At 43.9% G+C, this 18,150-nt stretch overlaps 1 protein-coding gene across 5 annotated transcripts in view; it reads right to left on the reverse strand.

Moving 5' to 3' along the window:
* Positions 1–18,150, reverse strand: part of TIAM1 (TIAM Rac1 associated GEF 1) — a 391,451-nt gene that overhangs the window by 109,406 nt on the left and 263,895 nt on the right. For all 5 annotated transcript variants that reach the window (XM_036850153.1, XM_036850151.1, XM_036850154.1 and 2 more), the window contains 2 exons: positions 9,708–10,155; positions 3,906–4,078 (listed from right to left, as the gene is read on the reverse strand). In XM_036850153.1, coding sequence (XP_036706048.1) covers positions 3,906–4,078; positions 9,708–10,155 — 621 coding nt within the window. The remainder of the gene's footprint in view (positions 1–3,905; positions 4,079–9,707; positions 10,156–18,150) is intronic.

The raw sequence follows: 18,150 nt of genomic DNA on the forward strand, positions 1-18,150 counted from the left end.
TTTTACTGTAATCACTGATTCTTGCCCATGTTCTTCTTAGGGTAAGTAGTGATAGTAATGGGATAAATAATATACTTAGACAATAAGGGGCTTTGGCGAAAGAGAGGCTTGGTTTGAATCCAGCCCCAACACTCAGTAACTGTGACTTGACATCCAATCATTAGCCTTTGTAAGCCTTAGCTTCACAAAAAGGGGTACACAATCCACATCAATTGGTCAAAATATGGATACACAATCCAACTCACTGATTTCTGGAAGAATTAAGTGGATTCACGTTGTAAAACACTTTCAAGGCAGTGGCATACAATAAGGGCGCAGTAAAAGATAACTGCTGATATCATAATAATGTTATTGTTGTTATTATTAGAGTAGTTAGGCATTTCCTCATTTGCAAGATATCCCATTAATTACTAAAAAGCTATGCTAGATTTGGAAACACAATGGTTTATAAGTTATATAGAAGAATATTTTCAGGAAACAGAGCATGTAGATTTTTTTAATAGGATACACAAAGCACTACCCATTAGGGAGTGCTTGAGAAAGGTAGACTTGAGAAATGAGACTACATTAAAATTTAAAAGTTTTGGTATAACAAAGAATACCTTTAAGAGAGTAGAAGGCTAGTCACCTAGTGGAAAAGGATATCTGCAATGCATATAATCAACAAAGAGATGATATACAAAATATGTAAAAAAACTGCTATGAATCATCAAGAGAAGAAAGACAGCTAAATGGAAAAATAGGCAGGAGACTGAAATAAAAACTTCACAAAAGATGATATTGAAATGGTCATTAAACCCATAAAAACGTGCTCAACTTCACACTAACAGTTTTAAAAACAAGATCTGAGAATAACACGTGTGGACAAGGATGAGGAAGAACTGGAATTCTCCTAGGCTGCTGATGGGAGCATAAATTATTTCAATAATTTTGGAAGCTGACAGTATCTAGCAGACTTGAATGTGTGCATATATCCCATGACCCAGCAATGCCAGTCCTAGGTATGTACCAAAAGAAATGTGGACAAATGTATCCTGAACATAGAGAGAAGAATGAATACTCATAGCAATACTGCTCAGGATCCCTACAAACTGGGGTCAACTCAAATGTACATATGGAAAGGTTGCCATACATCCCAGTTAGCCTAGGACTATTGAAACTTATGCCTATTATCCTGGTGTAATTGTTAATAGTGCTGCTATAACTCTTAAAATTGTCTAGTCTCTAAAGTGTCCTCATGAGTCCATCAGAAGCAAGGGGAGAATAAGAAGCTCAAAAAGATGATCCTCCATAAAAGCAATAACAACACTGGCAAAAATTGTCAAGATGGACTTTTTCAGAACTCTGGAAATTAAGTCTTGTGACTTAATTGAGGTGCATTTATTAAAAAAAAAAAAAAAAAGGCTGAATCTCAGTAACAATATTAAGTATAAGGGTATCTTAATGCACTATTCCCATCATCATCTCTCTATCTCCACATTCATGTGAAAACCAGCAGTCTGACAGCCACTGAAGGGGGCAGAAGGGGTTTGGAGCTCCCCCAAAACACCATTCTCAGAAAAGTCATTATCTGACCTGTTTAATACTGCATAAGAAATCCCCATTCACAGGGCTTGTAGCTATTTGACTTGACTCAGAACTCATTCGTGTACACAACCCTTTACTCCAGGCCTGTTTGTAAAAAGCAATCAGTGACAACTGTTTAATATCACAGTTGCCTGAGGTTGTGGTAACAGTTGGGGCAAAAAAGAGTTGACTGAGAAACTTTAGGAAAAGCTGGGGAGTAAGATATCCATAGTCCTCAGAATTTAGAAGGTCACATACATGCACAGAACTGTACACATGCTCAGAAAACCCTGTGCTCACCCCTCAGGCTGATCTTGAGGCTCTGTGCAAGCAGAGGTGAAGACTACGGCAGAGCTGTAAACTAACTGCCTAAGTGTCGAAGAGGTACATACAGAGGTCCTTGGGAAAGAGTAAGAGATTTATTACTTCTGGGCACTTAAGGTAATCTCTCCAATCATTAGAGAGTATCAGTAGTGAAATAAAAATTATTCTCTTTTAAAAAGAACCAAATACAAATTCTAAAGTTAAATGTTAAAATGTAGAATAACTGAAGTGAAAAATTCAACAGAGGGGCTCAAGAGCAGATTTGAACTGGCAAAAAAAAAAAGAATCAGTGAATTTGAAGTAGGTCAACTGATACTATTCAGTCTAAGGAACAAAACAAAAAAAGAATACAGAAAGATGAACAGAGTCTCAGAGATCTATGAGACACAATCAAGCATACTAACTTAAACATAACAGGTGTCCCAGAAGGAGAAGAGAGAAGAGACATGAGCAGGAAGACTATGTGAAAAAATAACAGCTGAAAACTTTCCAAATGTGATTCAAACACATATATACATCAGTACATCCAAGAAACTCAATGAATTCCAGGTATAATAAACTGAAAGAAATCAATATTTAAACATATCATAATCAAACTGTTTAAAGACAAATATAAAATCCCCAAAGTAGCAAGAACAAAGCAACTTATCTATAAAAGGGATCCTCTTAAGATTAACAGGTGATTTCTCATTAGAATCTATGAGGGCCAGATGGCAATACGGTGATATTTTCAAAGCACTGAAATAAGACTGTCAATCAAGAATTCTATATCCAGCAAAACTATCTTCAAAAATGAAGGAGAAATGAAGACATTCCCAGATGAACAAAAGTGTTCTGGCTTAGATAATATAATACACGTTCACTCTATTCAACCAGTAAGTTGCATGTATTCATGTAAGGTTGTAGGGTGCTAGAACCTTCTGATTCTTGTCCTGGGTGGTGGTTACTTTGTGACACTTCATTGAGCAATAAATTTATGTTTGTGCACTCTTCCTTATGTGTGTTTCACATCACAGATCGAAAGAAAGAAAAAATACATGCTTTTTGACTGTTCACAAACAAAATTACTACTTTACATTTCTTACTTTAATTGCCCAAATGGAAATAACTATAGGGGGCAAACCCAGAAACATGGTGAAATAACCTATTACTCTCTGCCATGCCTTTATTCCAACTCTCTCTGTGGCATGGAATATCCTGTCAATTTCACTCAGTTCATCCCCACTCTTCCTTTAACATTCACTGTCAAGGTTTACCACATCATAAAGATCAATTCATTCCAATGTCTGTCTCCCATATTATATGTGAACATTTTTAAGTGTAGAAACTGTATCAAAATATCTTCTTGGTATTCTCAATATCACTGTACATAGCACATAGGAAGCATGGAATAAAGTCTTGAGGAATTCCCGTATTATGGGAATAAATGAAGAAAGCCCAAGTAACTAACACCACAAAAAGTGTATCACAACTGACCAAACTCAAAGGATTCCCTATAGAAGCAAATGTTAACCCTGAAGTGATAAGCAGGTTAGTATTTTTTAATACAATTAACCGTCAAACTTCAAGAACTTTCAGTACGAAGTTCTGAAAAGATGAGGAAGAGAAACTGGTTGGGTATAGCTAGTCATTTCTGGGATGTCATGATTTTACTTTATGAGTAATATTAGAAGAGAACATATTATGATGAAAAATTTTGACAGTGCAAATCATGTCTAAATTAAGGAACTCATGATCCTTTCTCTAAAGTGCTACACAAATGATATCGAGACTACAGTGAAAAATCCTTCAACCCACACCCCTCCTCGGGCTTCACTGTGGAGGCCTCTGGGTGAGTTCAATCATTCCTGGAACTCAGTATAGACGTTTATTTTGTCATTCATCGTTTTTGTTCCTATAATGTGCAAAAGATAGAACCCACCACTCAAAGGAAAACAGGGTGAGGTACATGGGCAGGAGACGGATGTATCTGGTAAGAGATTTGAAATGCTCTGCAAAGGAGGAGCCCAACAAACCTGAAAAAGGAAGGCATCACCCAGGGAATTGCTGAGGCAGAAGACGAAGTCCTTCTTGGGGTGCTCAGGCACGGCCTGCACGATGCTGTTCTCCACCCAGACGGCATGCTTGGGGATGCTATTGTGGTCTATCCCAGACCTGCCATCGCTCTCGTAGAAAAAGAGCGTGCATCCTGAGGAGACAGAATGGGGGTCCGTGTGAGTATCTGGTGCTCATGCAACAAAAAAGTCTGTAGTGGAAACTGTTGCTTGTGCCCTGCTACCAGGAAAGGGCTGGAAATGAGTGTGAAACCTAGGAAGTAAAGAGAATGGGGCCATGCTTGTACTAAGTCTTGGATGGGCTTGGACAGAGACTTTTTTTTTTTTTTTAATTGAAGTATAGTTGATTTACAATGTTGTGTTAAGACTCTTAAATCACAGTTTCGTCATTCATGCCCTCAAGTTCTTTAAGATCTTACTTCCTGTTTTAGAATGTGACAGATATCCTCACAGGCATACGGCGGTCTGATGGCTCCTCTGGCCAGTGGTGGCTATAAATTCAGCTCCTCAGGCCTGAACAGCAAGCACCGCTGAGTGAGGACCGGCACCAGTTCTGTCCCACTGGAGTCCCTCCCAATACGTCTCACAGGATATGCAACCAGGGAACACAATTTATTGGGTTTTTTGACTACGCCCTTGGAGAAAACAAAATATAACACTGGCTTTAGGTGCTTTCAGGATAAGAAAAGAAATGACAGACTTTTAGTCTCAGATCTTTTCTATAAAATGTTTTTCTAGAGATCAGCCATGTCCTTGTCCCTCCTGGAAGAGGAAATGCACGGCACACATATGAAGGCCTGGGGGAGGCCAGAGGCCTGGTCCACACTGAATTATACTGTGAAACTAAATGAGACAGGAGCAATAGAAACCTTTCCTACATTTGTGGCAAGGTGGGTTCAATAGATACCCTCCGTCATGGTCTACACATGAGGCACACTTTATTAGTAATTATTCACTGAGCACTTGCTCTCAAGTCATCATTTCAGGGGAAACCTGGGCCCAGCTTTCTGACTCTTTAACTTCAACATAAGCCACTTGGTCCGTCTTCAACATCTTCCTTACCACAAGCAAGGGCCACCGTTTATGTGAATCACAAAGACTTCCAAGTACAATCTACTCCCCTGCAATATGAACTTCCGTAAAGCAAATTTGTAACTGACAATGTAGAATGATGGGGATCAATGGAAAAGTCACATGAGTGCAAAGGCGATTTCTCCTAGCCTGTAATATTTCACAGGAGCATGTAACAGCTGCTGGATGCAATGTCCCCCAGCACAGCTGCACGCAGCACGCTGGCACGCGAGGCCCACTCGTTTCACAGTGTTTGCCTTGGTACAGCCTGACCGTGGGCTCTGCCTAAAAGTCTATTGCACAGTGTTCCTGAATTTCATGGTTTTATAACTATTGTCCTTGTCTCCATAATTCAGGAGTTTCGATTCTTCCTCTAATACATTCAAGTTATATTCACTTTTTTTTCTTAAGGTTGTACGTTTTCTGTGATATTTCTTGTTGGAAATTAGGAATGTTACGAGAGTAATTTTAGTAGGGTTTTGTTTTCTATTTTTTTAAGTTTTGGAGTAATAAGTTGCTTACATATAATTTAATTATATACTTACGGAGTGCTCTGACCCGACCCTATTTTTCTTATAATTCCTGTTATTTTGAAGATCTCAAGTTTTTACAGGAACATAGAGGTCACATTCGGAATCATCTATACCTCCTCTTTCCATGTCTTAAGCTAACATAGATTCAGAGACACAAAAAGAAAAGAAATGGAAAGGGGAGGCCCTTTTCCTCCAAATCCGAGGTTCCTGAGGTGGGGCAATCTTGCTGAATGAGGGACATTCGGTGAAGTCTGGAGACATTTTTGGTCGTCACAGCTTGGGGGTGGGGAACAGAAGGAGGTGAGTAGCGGACAGAGATGCTGCTAAACATCCTACAAGGCCCAGGACAGGCCTCATGACAAAGAATTATCCAGAAAACGTCAATAGGCCTTCGGTTGAGAAACCCTGCTCTAAATAATCCTTAGGACTAATATTACACTAATGATGAACAGATCCTTAACAGAAGAAGAGCAACACAGCTTTACCACAGTTTGAGAACAGAGACTGAAGCCTATAGATAATGGATACGGGGCCTCCACACACTGAACATCTTATGTCTTCCCAAATTGCTGTTTTCATAATTTTTCAACTTTGGTTTACAATCGCCCGTGACGGTGGGTGGTTAAAAATCAGCTTGTACTCAATTATCCACATGTTCCAATTTTAAGACTAACGAGAAGCAGCAAATCTGGGAACCACGTGGTCCCTGGTAACGGGTCCATTTACCTTCATCTTCACTTGAACATAATCTGTATGCTTTTCAGTTGTGGATGGAGACACTCCAGAGAGTAATTCTAAATAAAACCTTTTTTTGTAAAATTAATTATTCTGTCAAAAGTGAAAGAATCTTTGGAGAATTTTCTAGTCTACGGTTCCCAGGTACTCTGCTTTTTATTTCTCCATATCCAAGCCCAAGTCAGCAGCAAGCCCTGCCTTTGAGTGGCAAGGACAAGCCCCGAGTTTGTCAATATATAATGGGACCTGTCAGGAGTAAGAAGCAAAGGACTCGGCGGCTCTGTGCTCTGGGCCTGGATCCTGACAGATTGTGTCACTCAGATCTGGGTCACCAAGAAAGTGAAGCCTCCCTCCTCTAATGGGTGTGTGAGCTGAGCACCCACACCTTGCCTTCCTTGATCATTTATTCTCTAAAGGAAGAGCAGAAACAAAACACCCCCGCTTCCACGTCCCAAGTAAAAAGTCACCTAATTATTTTTATTCTACGTCACTAACAGTGTTATTCTCATATTTAGTGTAAGAATCACCTGGGAAGCCTGTAACCACAAATTCCGGGCCTGTCATGGGCTGAATTATATCCCCCCAAGTTCCTATGCCGAAGTCCTAACACAGGGCCTCCGAATATGGCTGTATTTGGAGATAAGGTCTTTACAGAGGTAATTAAAATTAAACGAGGTCATAAGGGTGGGCCCTAATCCAATATGACTGCTGTCCTTATAAGAAGAGGGGATTTGGACATAGACAGGTACAGAGGGAGGACGTGAAGATACTATAAGAAGGCAGCCATTTGCAAACCCAGGCCTTAGAAAACACCAAACCTGATGACACCTTGATCTGAGACTTCTAGGCTCCAGGACTGTGAGAAAATAAAGTTCTTTTGTTTAAGCCTCCCAGTCTGTGGTACTCTGTTATAGCAGCTCTAGTACAGGGACTAATACAGCGCCCCACCTCCAAACTGTGAGATTCGGCAGGTATGGATATAACCCAGGAAGCATCTCAGGTGACCGTGACTGCAGGTGGTCTTCTAATCATGTTGTTAAAAATTCAGCATTAGTTAACAAAATGAACAATAAGATGGGCTGCTAAAGGGAACAGAGGTTGCAGCGTCCAGTGGTGTGTGGACATTTAGGGGAGGAGCAGAGAGCAGGGCCCCTCAGACATGACCTTGTAGTGCCTCTAAATTAAGCCAAGGCAGGTCCCGCATGAGAAAGAACAGTAGCAGTTCTCCAAAACACTCCCACAGAACGAACATCTGTGTTTCACAAGCAGAACCATGACATCAAATACACTTTTCCCAATTCACAATGGAAAACTAAAAGCAAAGTGTGCTGTGCGTATGTGTAAACTGATAGAATGTGCTCAAATTCAATGTTCCTATTTCACATGTGTGTTCAAAATTTCATATACACTTTATATAGACTGTATTATGGTATTTGATTTAGCATAGAAAATAAAATTTAAAGTTTAATATCAGTAATTCCTGTGATTTTCCACAGAAGACACTATGGCTGCCAGAATTCCACATCTATTCAAACTTTGAAACCACTAAGGTAGACTTTCCGAATGAGAAAAGGACATGAGAAAGAACCTGACTCTTCCTAAGACATCCTTGGAAGTGGAGCAACAAGATGAAATAACCCAGCAAGTCTTGAAAACTAGACATGAAGAGAAAGACGGCATCCCATCCTAAACATGCAGCAACATTAGACACACAGGCCCTTGGCAGTAGGGAAAGCTGCCCTGCACCGGCTGTCAAGAGGAAAGACTCCTCTATGGGACAGCTGGTTGGTCCCCAAAACACACAACCCCCTTTCTTCTGCAGTAATAGAAACCCCAGTGCTCAGTTGGGCCCATCCCTGCCTCCCTTGCAGCTAGGCTGGACTTATTTCTGGCCAATGCGATGGAAGCAGAAGAGATGCAGGCAACTTCCAGGTTGTACCCTCAGCGCAGAGGGATACACCCTCCACTTCCCCCATTTTTCCGCTGGAACCTGGACCCGCTGGTGAGCTATCCTAATCATTCAGACTAACACAATGCTCTAGGGACAGTCAAGCAACGACAAAAGGAATTCTGGCTTCTGGATGACTTAAGAGCAAAGAGTCAGCCCATCACTCTTAGACACTCCACCTCTGCTAGGTGGAAGGGAAATAAAGTTCTGTCTTGCTTGAGGCACTGTCACTGTGGGTCTCAGTGACATGCAGCAAGACCTACAGTCTAATTAACATGCTCCCTTTCTGTTTCACGAGGTACTGAAGCAACAGCTGGCAGCATTAGTAATGGGGCCCACCCAAACCCTGCTTGTCCCTGGGGGGTTTACACCACTGCACAAGAGCTCTAGGCTGTTCCATGCCTCTAGGATTGGTTGTTCCACACCAGCCACAGTTGGTGAAATCCAGTATCAGATGGAGTCACGGGTGCACCACACCAGCCGAGCCCAGGCTTCTTCCTCCTGGACCCATCCTTCATGCTTGTTAACCTGTCTAACCTATCCTGCCATGTACTAACCCTGCTTCAAATCCAGCTTGTGTCAAAGATTCTAAGCGGTCTTGAGAAGTGTTTTTCTTTTTAAGACACAGAGCTCACAAATGTGTTACAATTTCTACACTACCAAGACATATGCAGATGTGCAAAAATGCATATACATACTTCTAAAGTGTGTGTAAAGCGATAATGAATAGCAAGATGTAAAAGTATTATGCTTACTAATGAAAAGAAAGACAATGGTATATAGATATACTATTGTATATAGATATATATACATGTATATAGATATATATCTATATATATACACACACACTCAAATAGTCAAAGTCTGACCATAAAACAGTGACTTTTTCACAAACATAGATGGCTCAGACATTCCATTAAGCACTGGGTTGAACCCTATGAAATTAGCAATATTCCACCATTTTTTACCCCCAAAATGACAATTTCATAAGATTCAAACCAGTGATTTTTCCCTCCCAAACAGTCACTTCGGGAGGCACATGTTTTGGAATGATTCCAAAAAAATATTCTTTTGGAACTCAAGCCTTTCAAACTGTCAGGGGAACCAGCTGTATATATGAGAAAACTAGACGAGAGGTTCCAATAGCTTAACTGTGAAACAGTAAAGAAAATCAAACATTGGTGGAAAAGGAAAATGGGGAGTGACTAATCAAGGGACATAAAGTTTCAGCTCGATAAGATGATGACGTTCCAGGTGTGCTGTACAACCGCGTGCCTTAGTCAACGATACCGTAACGTACGCCTAAAACGACGCTAAGAAGGTAGATCTCACGTTAAGTATTCTTACCACCACGACATAAGTTTTGAAATTAGCATGAGATAGAAATCCCACGTAACTGAAGAACATCACTTGCACAGGTGCACCACGGAGCCCAGGCCGTACCCAGCGCTGCAGGAAGGACGCTCCCTCCCTCACCTTTCAGGGACACCCAGTAGTGCTTCCACTTCCTCCGGGTGGCCGACTCCACCTTCTTGTTCTTCTTGTGTACCAGGAAGTTCTTGACTGCCAGGGCTCCGGCCTTACGCACTGTGCCCTGCGCGGCCGTGAGCAGGATGTCCGACTGGCCCGGGGAGCTCAGGGTACCGCTGCTCTGCTCGTCGCTGTGCGCCGAGCCGGCCTCCTCCAGGCTCTCGCTGTTGGTGGTACTCATCTCCAGCTCCCGTCGGAAATTCTCGTACACCCCCTGGCGGGCTGCATCCCCGGTGGAGCTGCTGCCGCTGTCGCTGCCCACAAAGGCGCGGCCGGTGGGGGGTGAGTAGCTGGAGTTGGTGGCATTGGATCGCCTGGACAGGAGGTCCGTGTCGGTGGCGGCCCCTTCGATCCCACTGTCGGCAAACTCGCTACCCTCGCCCGCATTAACATCCTTGGGAGCCAAAAGGGAGAAAAAAAGAAGACATGCATCATGCAGAGAAGTAACCCAGGGGCTCCTGTCGGTCCAGCCAGGGGCTGTGTAGCTGCAGGCAACCCCCACAGGGCACCGCTGCTCCCAACCTCTCCTGGACCAATCACTCCTCAACCCCCTGACCCGCACACACCCAACTTGCCTGCAGGGCAGCTCAGGAAAACCATGAAGCTGTCCCGGTATGAATGCCAACAATTTGGAATGTTCAAGAAACATTTTTTAAAAAGCAAGCAAGATTTCAAAAAACGTATCGATTATCTGACTTAGATAATTAGGTAATTGGCAAATCAGCTATTGAGATGCTCCCACTGCCCTGCTGAGAGAGCTCAGCGCCCTCACCCTCATCAGCCTGCCTGGAGCTCCAGGAAATTGTGCTGGCTGATTAGTTATCCCAGAGGTAGGGGGTTCCAAGGGATAATGAAGTCTTTACTGATAACTTTTTTTTTTTTTTTTTAAACAAAGGGCCTAGTTAGGAGTCTATTCTATAGTCTGGTGACTAAAAAGATAACTAGTGCACCACCTCGCCCACTCACCCAGCAAGGACCCACAGCCCAGGAGCAGGGAAGAGTCCTCAGGCTCCAATCAGCTTCGCTTCTCGAAAACAAGCAGCTTCTCGCTCCACGTTGAGCTAAAAAAGTCTGTGGGGCTCACAGCTCCAATGCAGGCTCTCCAATTACGTTGCCCTTTCAAAGCTGGGACGCTAGGAGCCCAAAGCAAGCTACTCACCGCCCTTGGGCCAAGTGACAGCTTGGGGCACTGCCAAGATGTGGCGGGTATCAATTCCCAGTTTAAAAACATTTGGAACTTCCAAAGCACTGCCCCTGCTCGCATGTTGAACATTTCCGGGACAGGCAGATCTGTTCTTAAATCAGAATCTTAATTGCTCTGAAGTGCTAAAGGCATTTCCATAAACAGTAATTAAATAATGGTAGTCATCAAGGGAGGATAATGACGGCAGTATTGGACAGCACAGCTCGACAGTCTCATGGACAAGAAATTAGACTGGTTTTTCTCAAAGGGAGAGAATCGGAATGTGAGTCTGACATAGGAAGAGATGGCAAAGTAATATGTGGTTTGGGGGCTTAACCACTTGTGAAGCCTTTAGTCTCATAAATAGTTAATTATGGTTTGAAAATGTAAAAACGAACGGGCTATTCCGATCGCCGTATAAATCAATGTTTTGTGTTCAAATCTCTGATGAGAGGCAACAGTGGGGTGGAAAGAAGGAGCCAAGCCACATAATAATATCATCCTGCACGAGGCCCAAACAGGTGTTGTGCCCATGTCTCCGCACATCTCACCTGGTCAATTCTAAGTTAGGGCCCTCAGAGTTCACTCGCGTCATGAATAGGTCCTAAGTGAGCAACTTAAAATGGGCATAGCCAGACATGAAAACAAGCAAAGGAGACACAGAAAGACAAATACTGTATGATTGACTTCTATGTGGAATGTGAAAATGTAAAACTCACAGAACCAGAGGGTAGAATGGTGGTTGCCAGAGGCTGAGGGCCCCGGGGAAATGGGGATACATTGGTTAAGGTTACAAACTTTTAGTTATTATAATAAGTTCTGGGGATCTGATATACAGCCTGATGACTCTAGTTAATGATACCATGTTGTATCCTTGAAATTTGCTAGGAAAGTAGATCGTAAGTGTTCTCACCACGAGAGAGAGAGAAGGAGAGAGAGAGAGAGAGAGAGAGAGAGAGAGAGAGAGAGAGAGAGAGAGGAAGGAAGGAAGGGAGGGAGGAAGGGGTAATTGTGTGAGTGATGGATATGTTAATTAACTTGATTTTGGTAATCATTTCACACTATATACATATATTAAATCATCACATTGTACACCTTCAAAAAACACAAAAACACACAACAAGGAGTACAGTGTGCAAAGGGTAGAAATTTGACAGTGGAAAAACCTGGCAAATACCACCTCGGCCAAGGGCTCAAGGTTAACTGGGTGTGTGGTATATGGGAACCCTTTCTACTATCTTTGCAATGTTTATGTAATTCTAAAGCTGTTCTAAAATAAAAAGTTTATTTTAAAAAAAGAAAAGAAAAAACAAGGAGGAGGTAAGAAGGGACATAGTAGCAGGAAGTGGTTAAGCGAGTTTCTAAGGACCAACAACATTTGCCTAAACATGGAGTTTAGGTCCCTGGGATGTAGAGGGACTCAAGAGTGTCAAAGAAACCATGGATGCAGCTCAGATGCAGACCCTGTGACTGTTGGTTCTGTCACTTTGCCATCTGCTGTCCTGCCTGTTACCCGCCACCAATGGTCATCAAGGACCCAGATCTGGTAGGTCAAAGTCCTCTATACAAACAGGAGAGTGCTGTTACCAACGCACATTTCTCTCTGGCAAGGACATTTACCATACATATCCCTTTTGATCTAATAAGTAAATTTGGCCATCACTGATTATTCAAGATAACCATGGGTGGTGGGAGATGCGGAGTTTGTGTGATTCTCACCAACATCTGGATTCATTTTCACATGCCTCAGTCCTTCTCTGGAAGAAGTGACAAAATCAGCTATCAACTCGCCTCAAAAATGAAAAAAGATGAGTTGCCCCTCTGTAAGACAGGTAAAGATCAGCTACACAGGTATCCTCTCTAGGTCATAAGAGAAAGACTTCAGAACAAAAAGGAGAAATTAATTCCAGGCATCTTGTAATTCCCAGAGCTCTGGAACAGGAAGGAACCTTGCAAAACCATCCCCTTGGTGAATGCATGGAGATGCTGAGGCTCAGAAAGCCACAAGTCTGGCAGGTGGTAGATTGGAGGTTGGAGCCCATGCCTCCAACGACCTTTTCCACTCTGACAAGATGGCCCCGTGGCTCAGCCGCAGGGAGCACCTGACTGGATCCTGTCTCAATAGTCAACTCCATGCCTTTCCCTCTGTTTTTCAACAGTGCCCCTTCTAGGTTTTCCCAGCACAACTGAGTGACTGTGCATCTATATGACTTGACTTTCCCGGCAAAGAACTCAGACTCAAAGGTGGACGGAAGGAGAAAGAGGAGATGACAAAGAAGATGAGGGAAACAGAGGCAGAGACTGGACAGGCATGTCTCTTAACGGTCTACTACATCCCCACAAACCATGAACTCCTACAGAATGCCTTGATGTCTCTACTGAAACTAAGAGTTAAGGTCTCAATAGACACTCACCTCTTTGTCAGACTTGAACATGTGCTCGTGCCAACTGACACTGCAACCTTGCAATGGCCCAGGCTGCGTGTATTCAACTCTGGGACGACCATTATACCGAGCAAAGGAGTGATTACTCCAGGTAAGAGGTCTGCTGGCCCCAGCTGAGCTGGCACACTTTGGGAGTGTAACCAGTGGAGAATGCTCCCGATCTGTGATCCAAGCCAGCACCACCTTGTCTCCACAGCGGTTAAGCAGGCTAAGTGGTGCACAGCCTCCCACTGACATGTGACCCGGCCTGTCCAGAAACAGACGGTGGCTGCCCAGCTCCGGCCTCTATTTGGCCATGAAGCTTGGGATGTGCCAAATACCCAGAAACCCTTGCTCCAGCATCATGGGAAATGATATCCACCCAGCCAGAGGCATTACTCAACACCTGAAGGGTTAACGGGACTCCACACCCCCTACACCTTGAGTGTGGGAGACACTCATCTACAGCAGGGCTCCAGATGCCTAAGTGCCACACGAGAATCACACGTTTATAGGTCTCAGAATCTCTAGAACAAACCAAAGACAGATACACTGATGTAGAGGCACTAGGTTCACACACTGAAAGACCGCTCCAAGGCTGCATCCTAAATGCCCATCCTTCTCAAATGGCAAGATGTATACCACTGTGATACGGTTTCCAATAGCTCAGAAGAAAGACAGCATCACTGTGATGCAAACGTTCCCGGTGCATCTTTCCGAAGGGCTCCTCCTCCTACCGACCTCCATCTCAAGGACACTTCACACCCGAGAAACCGGATTCTCCCCACACTTAAAAGCCCCTGTCAACCACCCCACTCTTCCAACAGCAAGATATCCAGATGATCAACCCCAGGGAAAATTCCCACGGGAGCCCAGCAGTCTTTATCGCAAATGCAAGGTATGTTCCTTCTTATCTAGTTAGACGTCTTAGCATACGATCAGTCCTAGAACATTTAACCAAATACCGAAATTTAAAGCAAATGTCAGAGGAGATCAAGGGAAATGGTAAGACCCTAGCTAGACAGAGAAATAACTCCCAACGTGGCGCATGATCCAGCCAAAGATTTCCTAAAAATAGCTCAAAATAAACTCCCCATGTTAGAACCACTCCACTGAAGAGGCTTCCAATTATAAACAACATTCATGGAATACAGAGGCTCTTAAATCCTGCTCTCCCTGGACAAGTCCTCCCAAGCCAGATTCTTTGAGCACTCACCGATTTCCATTCCATTGGCAGTTTCCCAGCACGAATGCATGCACTTTCCCATTGGACGCACTAGTGGCCAGCTGTTGCCCAAAACGTTCGACAGCTGCCAGGCAAGAGTTTTCTTTGTCATTTTAGCCAGGCAGCAAATGCTTAAATGAGCTCTGGTACTAAAGTGGAGGCAGCAAGAGGTAAATTCAAAGCCTGTTTTCACTGCCTTGAAAACTGGAGGGTCACCCTGCATGAACATAGGCTAAAGACACATTGTGGCAAAGGCTCAAGTTGTTTCCACCGGGGAATTCAGAAAGACTCTGAGGGACAGGTTTGCTGTGCTAAAGATGTGTGAACACAGTTTTGAAGAGCTAATTAGCCACAAAGTTCAAGGGCCCTGGGACAAGTCAGGGCCCAGGAGGATCAACTGGCAACTTGTAGTTACAAGTCGAATGCAATTAGAAACTGTTATGTTGGTCACTTTGTTTAATTTTCCTGATGAATCCAGCTTTGCTTCAATACACCTGTATAGAGAAGGTAAATACAGCAGAGAAGAGTTCACAGAATTTCAATGGGGGGGAGGAGATTTTTTTCTTTTTTGGCCATGCCACGAGGCATGCGGGATCTTAATTCCCCAACCAGGGATAGAACCCGCACCCCCTGCAGTAGAAGTATGGACTCTTAACCACTGGGCCACCAGGGAAGTCCCTGGGGGAGGAGATTTTGACCTGCAGAAGCCTTGAATTAGAACAATTTCTGCCTCATTAAATTCTAAAATATTCCCCCTCTGGCTTATAATCTTCTTATCCCCAAAATCTAAGGACTCCCCTCCGCCACACATGCACACACATAAGCACTGTCTTTGGTTTCCAACATTCTCTCCTTGGTACGCTCAGTACTATACTATCCTATACTCTTAGTATACCTTCCCTTGGTAATCTCAATACAGCAAATGTCATGTCTGGGCAAGTTATTTTGAACCAATCCATGCCTCAGTTTCCTCACCTGTATAATGGGAATAGCAACAATATTTACTTTGTAAGACACTTTGTAAGATGTGAGATTGAGGTAACACAAGTTTCTAGAACGGTGCCCAGCACACAGTACCTGCACAACAGTGTTAACTCTAATTACTGACATGTCCATCCTCAGCCTTACTTAACATCTCAGCCCAAGGAGAGAAGACACTGCCTGACCTCACTTACTAGCTTCCTGCACTAACATGAAAGAATGGGCATTGCTGAGGAACTTGGGAAAAACAAGGTCTCATGGGAAAAATACACAGGCCCACCAAGGCTGGTGCGAGCCAATGTAATCCCCCTGAATTATTTTCATATTCGCAAAACTGCACAATAAACTAAGAAAATGATGTTTCCTATGCTGTAACTGCTAGGCTCTGCTACTAATAATTGCCATTCTTGATTTACAGAAATATTGCAGTATCCATTTGTCATCACTGTAAGGTTTTTTTCTTTCCTCTCTCTACACAGATAGCCAGTGCCATTTTGAATTTTTGATTCTGAAGTTTGTAAATTGTACCTCTTGGCCTCCCACTCTTAGCCTCTTTACATGTGTCCCAGCTCCCTTTGAGACATTTCTAAAACCCTGTTTCTATTTCCTTCTTCTCCCTTTCCTAAGGCAAAATCTCCATGCCCTTTAAAGTTTCCAGCACTCAGTCCCATCCCCTCTAATGATTCACAACGGAGTGACTCAAAATTTCTCTCAATTACAACTGCTGAAGTTCTTACTGCTGCCCAAAAGAGTCTCATAAGTTAAGTTGGCAAATGCTTGAAATGTTGCTTCAGATAACTCCAGATTGGAGACAGCTCTATGTCTAAGTCAATGAATCACCTCTCTCCTTTCACCTGTTTTTCTATGTGCATGTCTCAAACCCTGTCGTCACCCTTCCCCTCCTCACCACCTCAGGATATATCACATCCCTAGTCCCTTTTCTTCTTTTCCTAGTGCCACATCCCTGGTTCAGCCACAGACTCTCTATTCTAACTACCTTCCTCCCATCAATCCATCCTGCGTGCCATGGCTGGGTAAGTCTCCCAGGAGCAAGGTGAGGGCTCCCAAGGCTGTCCATCCAGGCCCTCCACCAACGTCCAGCCTTAGCACTGGACCTTTAGATGCACCCAGCCACCAGTGAAACTGAAGAACTCATGCCGGCGTATGCTCCCAACTTTTCTTGCTTCCAGGAATTCCAGGAATGCTGATCCTTCAAGGTTCAGCTCAAAGTCCCTCTTCCCACGGCTGGAAGCCTTCTCTTTCCCTCCTCCAATCCCCGTGCAGCTTCTCTGCACCATCCCTTCCCCCACCCCCCGCCCCGCCCCCCAACTCTGCTCCAGCCGCATTGGCCTCTTTGCTCTTCCTCAAAGGCGCAGGGCACACTCCCACCTTCCAAATCAATGGCCAATTCCCATCTCCCTTCCAAATCCCTACCCAAGTCTGCCCATCCCGAGGGGCGGGGCCCATCCCGAGGGGCGGGGCCCAACCCAACCACCTGATCCGGAATTGCCCCGCATTCCCCACTGCCCGCTCTTCCTCACCTTGCTCTCTTTTTCCCATAGCATGTCATGTACTTGTTATGCTAACTCTTTGCTGCAGACACACCTCCACTTCACCCCAGCTAGCTTCGTGAGCTCAGGGATCTCTTTGATGCATCCCAAGCACCAAGAATAGTGCCTGGCATGGCGTAGGCACTTCCAAAAAAAAAAAAAAACACAAACACTGTTGAACAACTTAACTGCTGTTCATCTTCCAACCTCCTCTCCAAACAAGAAAAGCGTTTCTCATGGAACACATTTTAGTTTGATTTAAAGGTCTAGGCATTTCCAGGCTCAACGCACGCTCAACTCCAGTGGAAGTCACAAATGAGCCCCAACTGGAAAGCTTGACTTCGACATCTTCCAGCCATCCGGGTTTATTACGTCTTTTATGGAGACAACCAGAGCTCATTTACACGTTTTTTCTTTCATCTTTTTAAAAGGAGAGAAAGTGAGAAAGACATATTGGGCTGTTTTATGGCCCAAACTAGATATTCTGTCAACAGTAAGTTCAAAGCACACTGGGCCCCAACGCAGAGAGAAAAGCTGGTGGGCGTTTCCTAAGTTCTGCCCTGTGGATCCGTGGAGACGCTCCCAGGGCTGCACAGCAGGCTGTCTGGGAGGGCTCCAAGCTCCCGGTCCCGGCCCTTTGTCCTCCTCAGTTATGCTGGGAAACCAGCAATTACACGTTACTGTGGGACACGACTTGCACTGAGGGACACAGAGGCTCCTCTCCTCACGGACTAAACTAAGAATGTGATTTTCAAAGGCTTGGACCTCCCCAACCTATATTAGCATAAATAAACAGCTCTCCAAGGGAGGACCAGGGGTCCTTAAATAATTTCCGGGGGTCCCTAAGGTCCTCCCTTTACCAACTATCTGTTCGAAGCCAGGTTTTCCTCATATAGTCCAACCAAAACAGCATGTCACAAGAGAGTGAATGCAGAAGCAGATATGAGACTCTAGTGTCTTCTGATAAGCCAGAAACTGTAGAGATTTGCAAAAATACAAAACAATGCCCTTCTTCTGGCTTTTTTTT

This window comes from Balaenoptera musculus, chromosome 4, assembly GCF_009873245.2.
Source record: "Balaenoptera musculus isolate JJ_BM4_2016_0621 chromosome 4, mBalMus1.pri.v3, whole genome shotgun sequence".
Taxonomy (NCBI): Eukaryota; Metazoa; Chordata; class Mammalia; order Artiodactyla; family Balaenopteridae; genus Balaenoptera; species Balaenoptera musculus.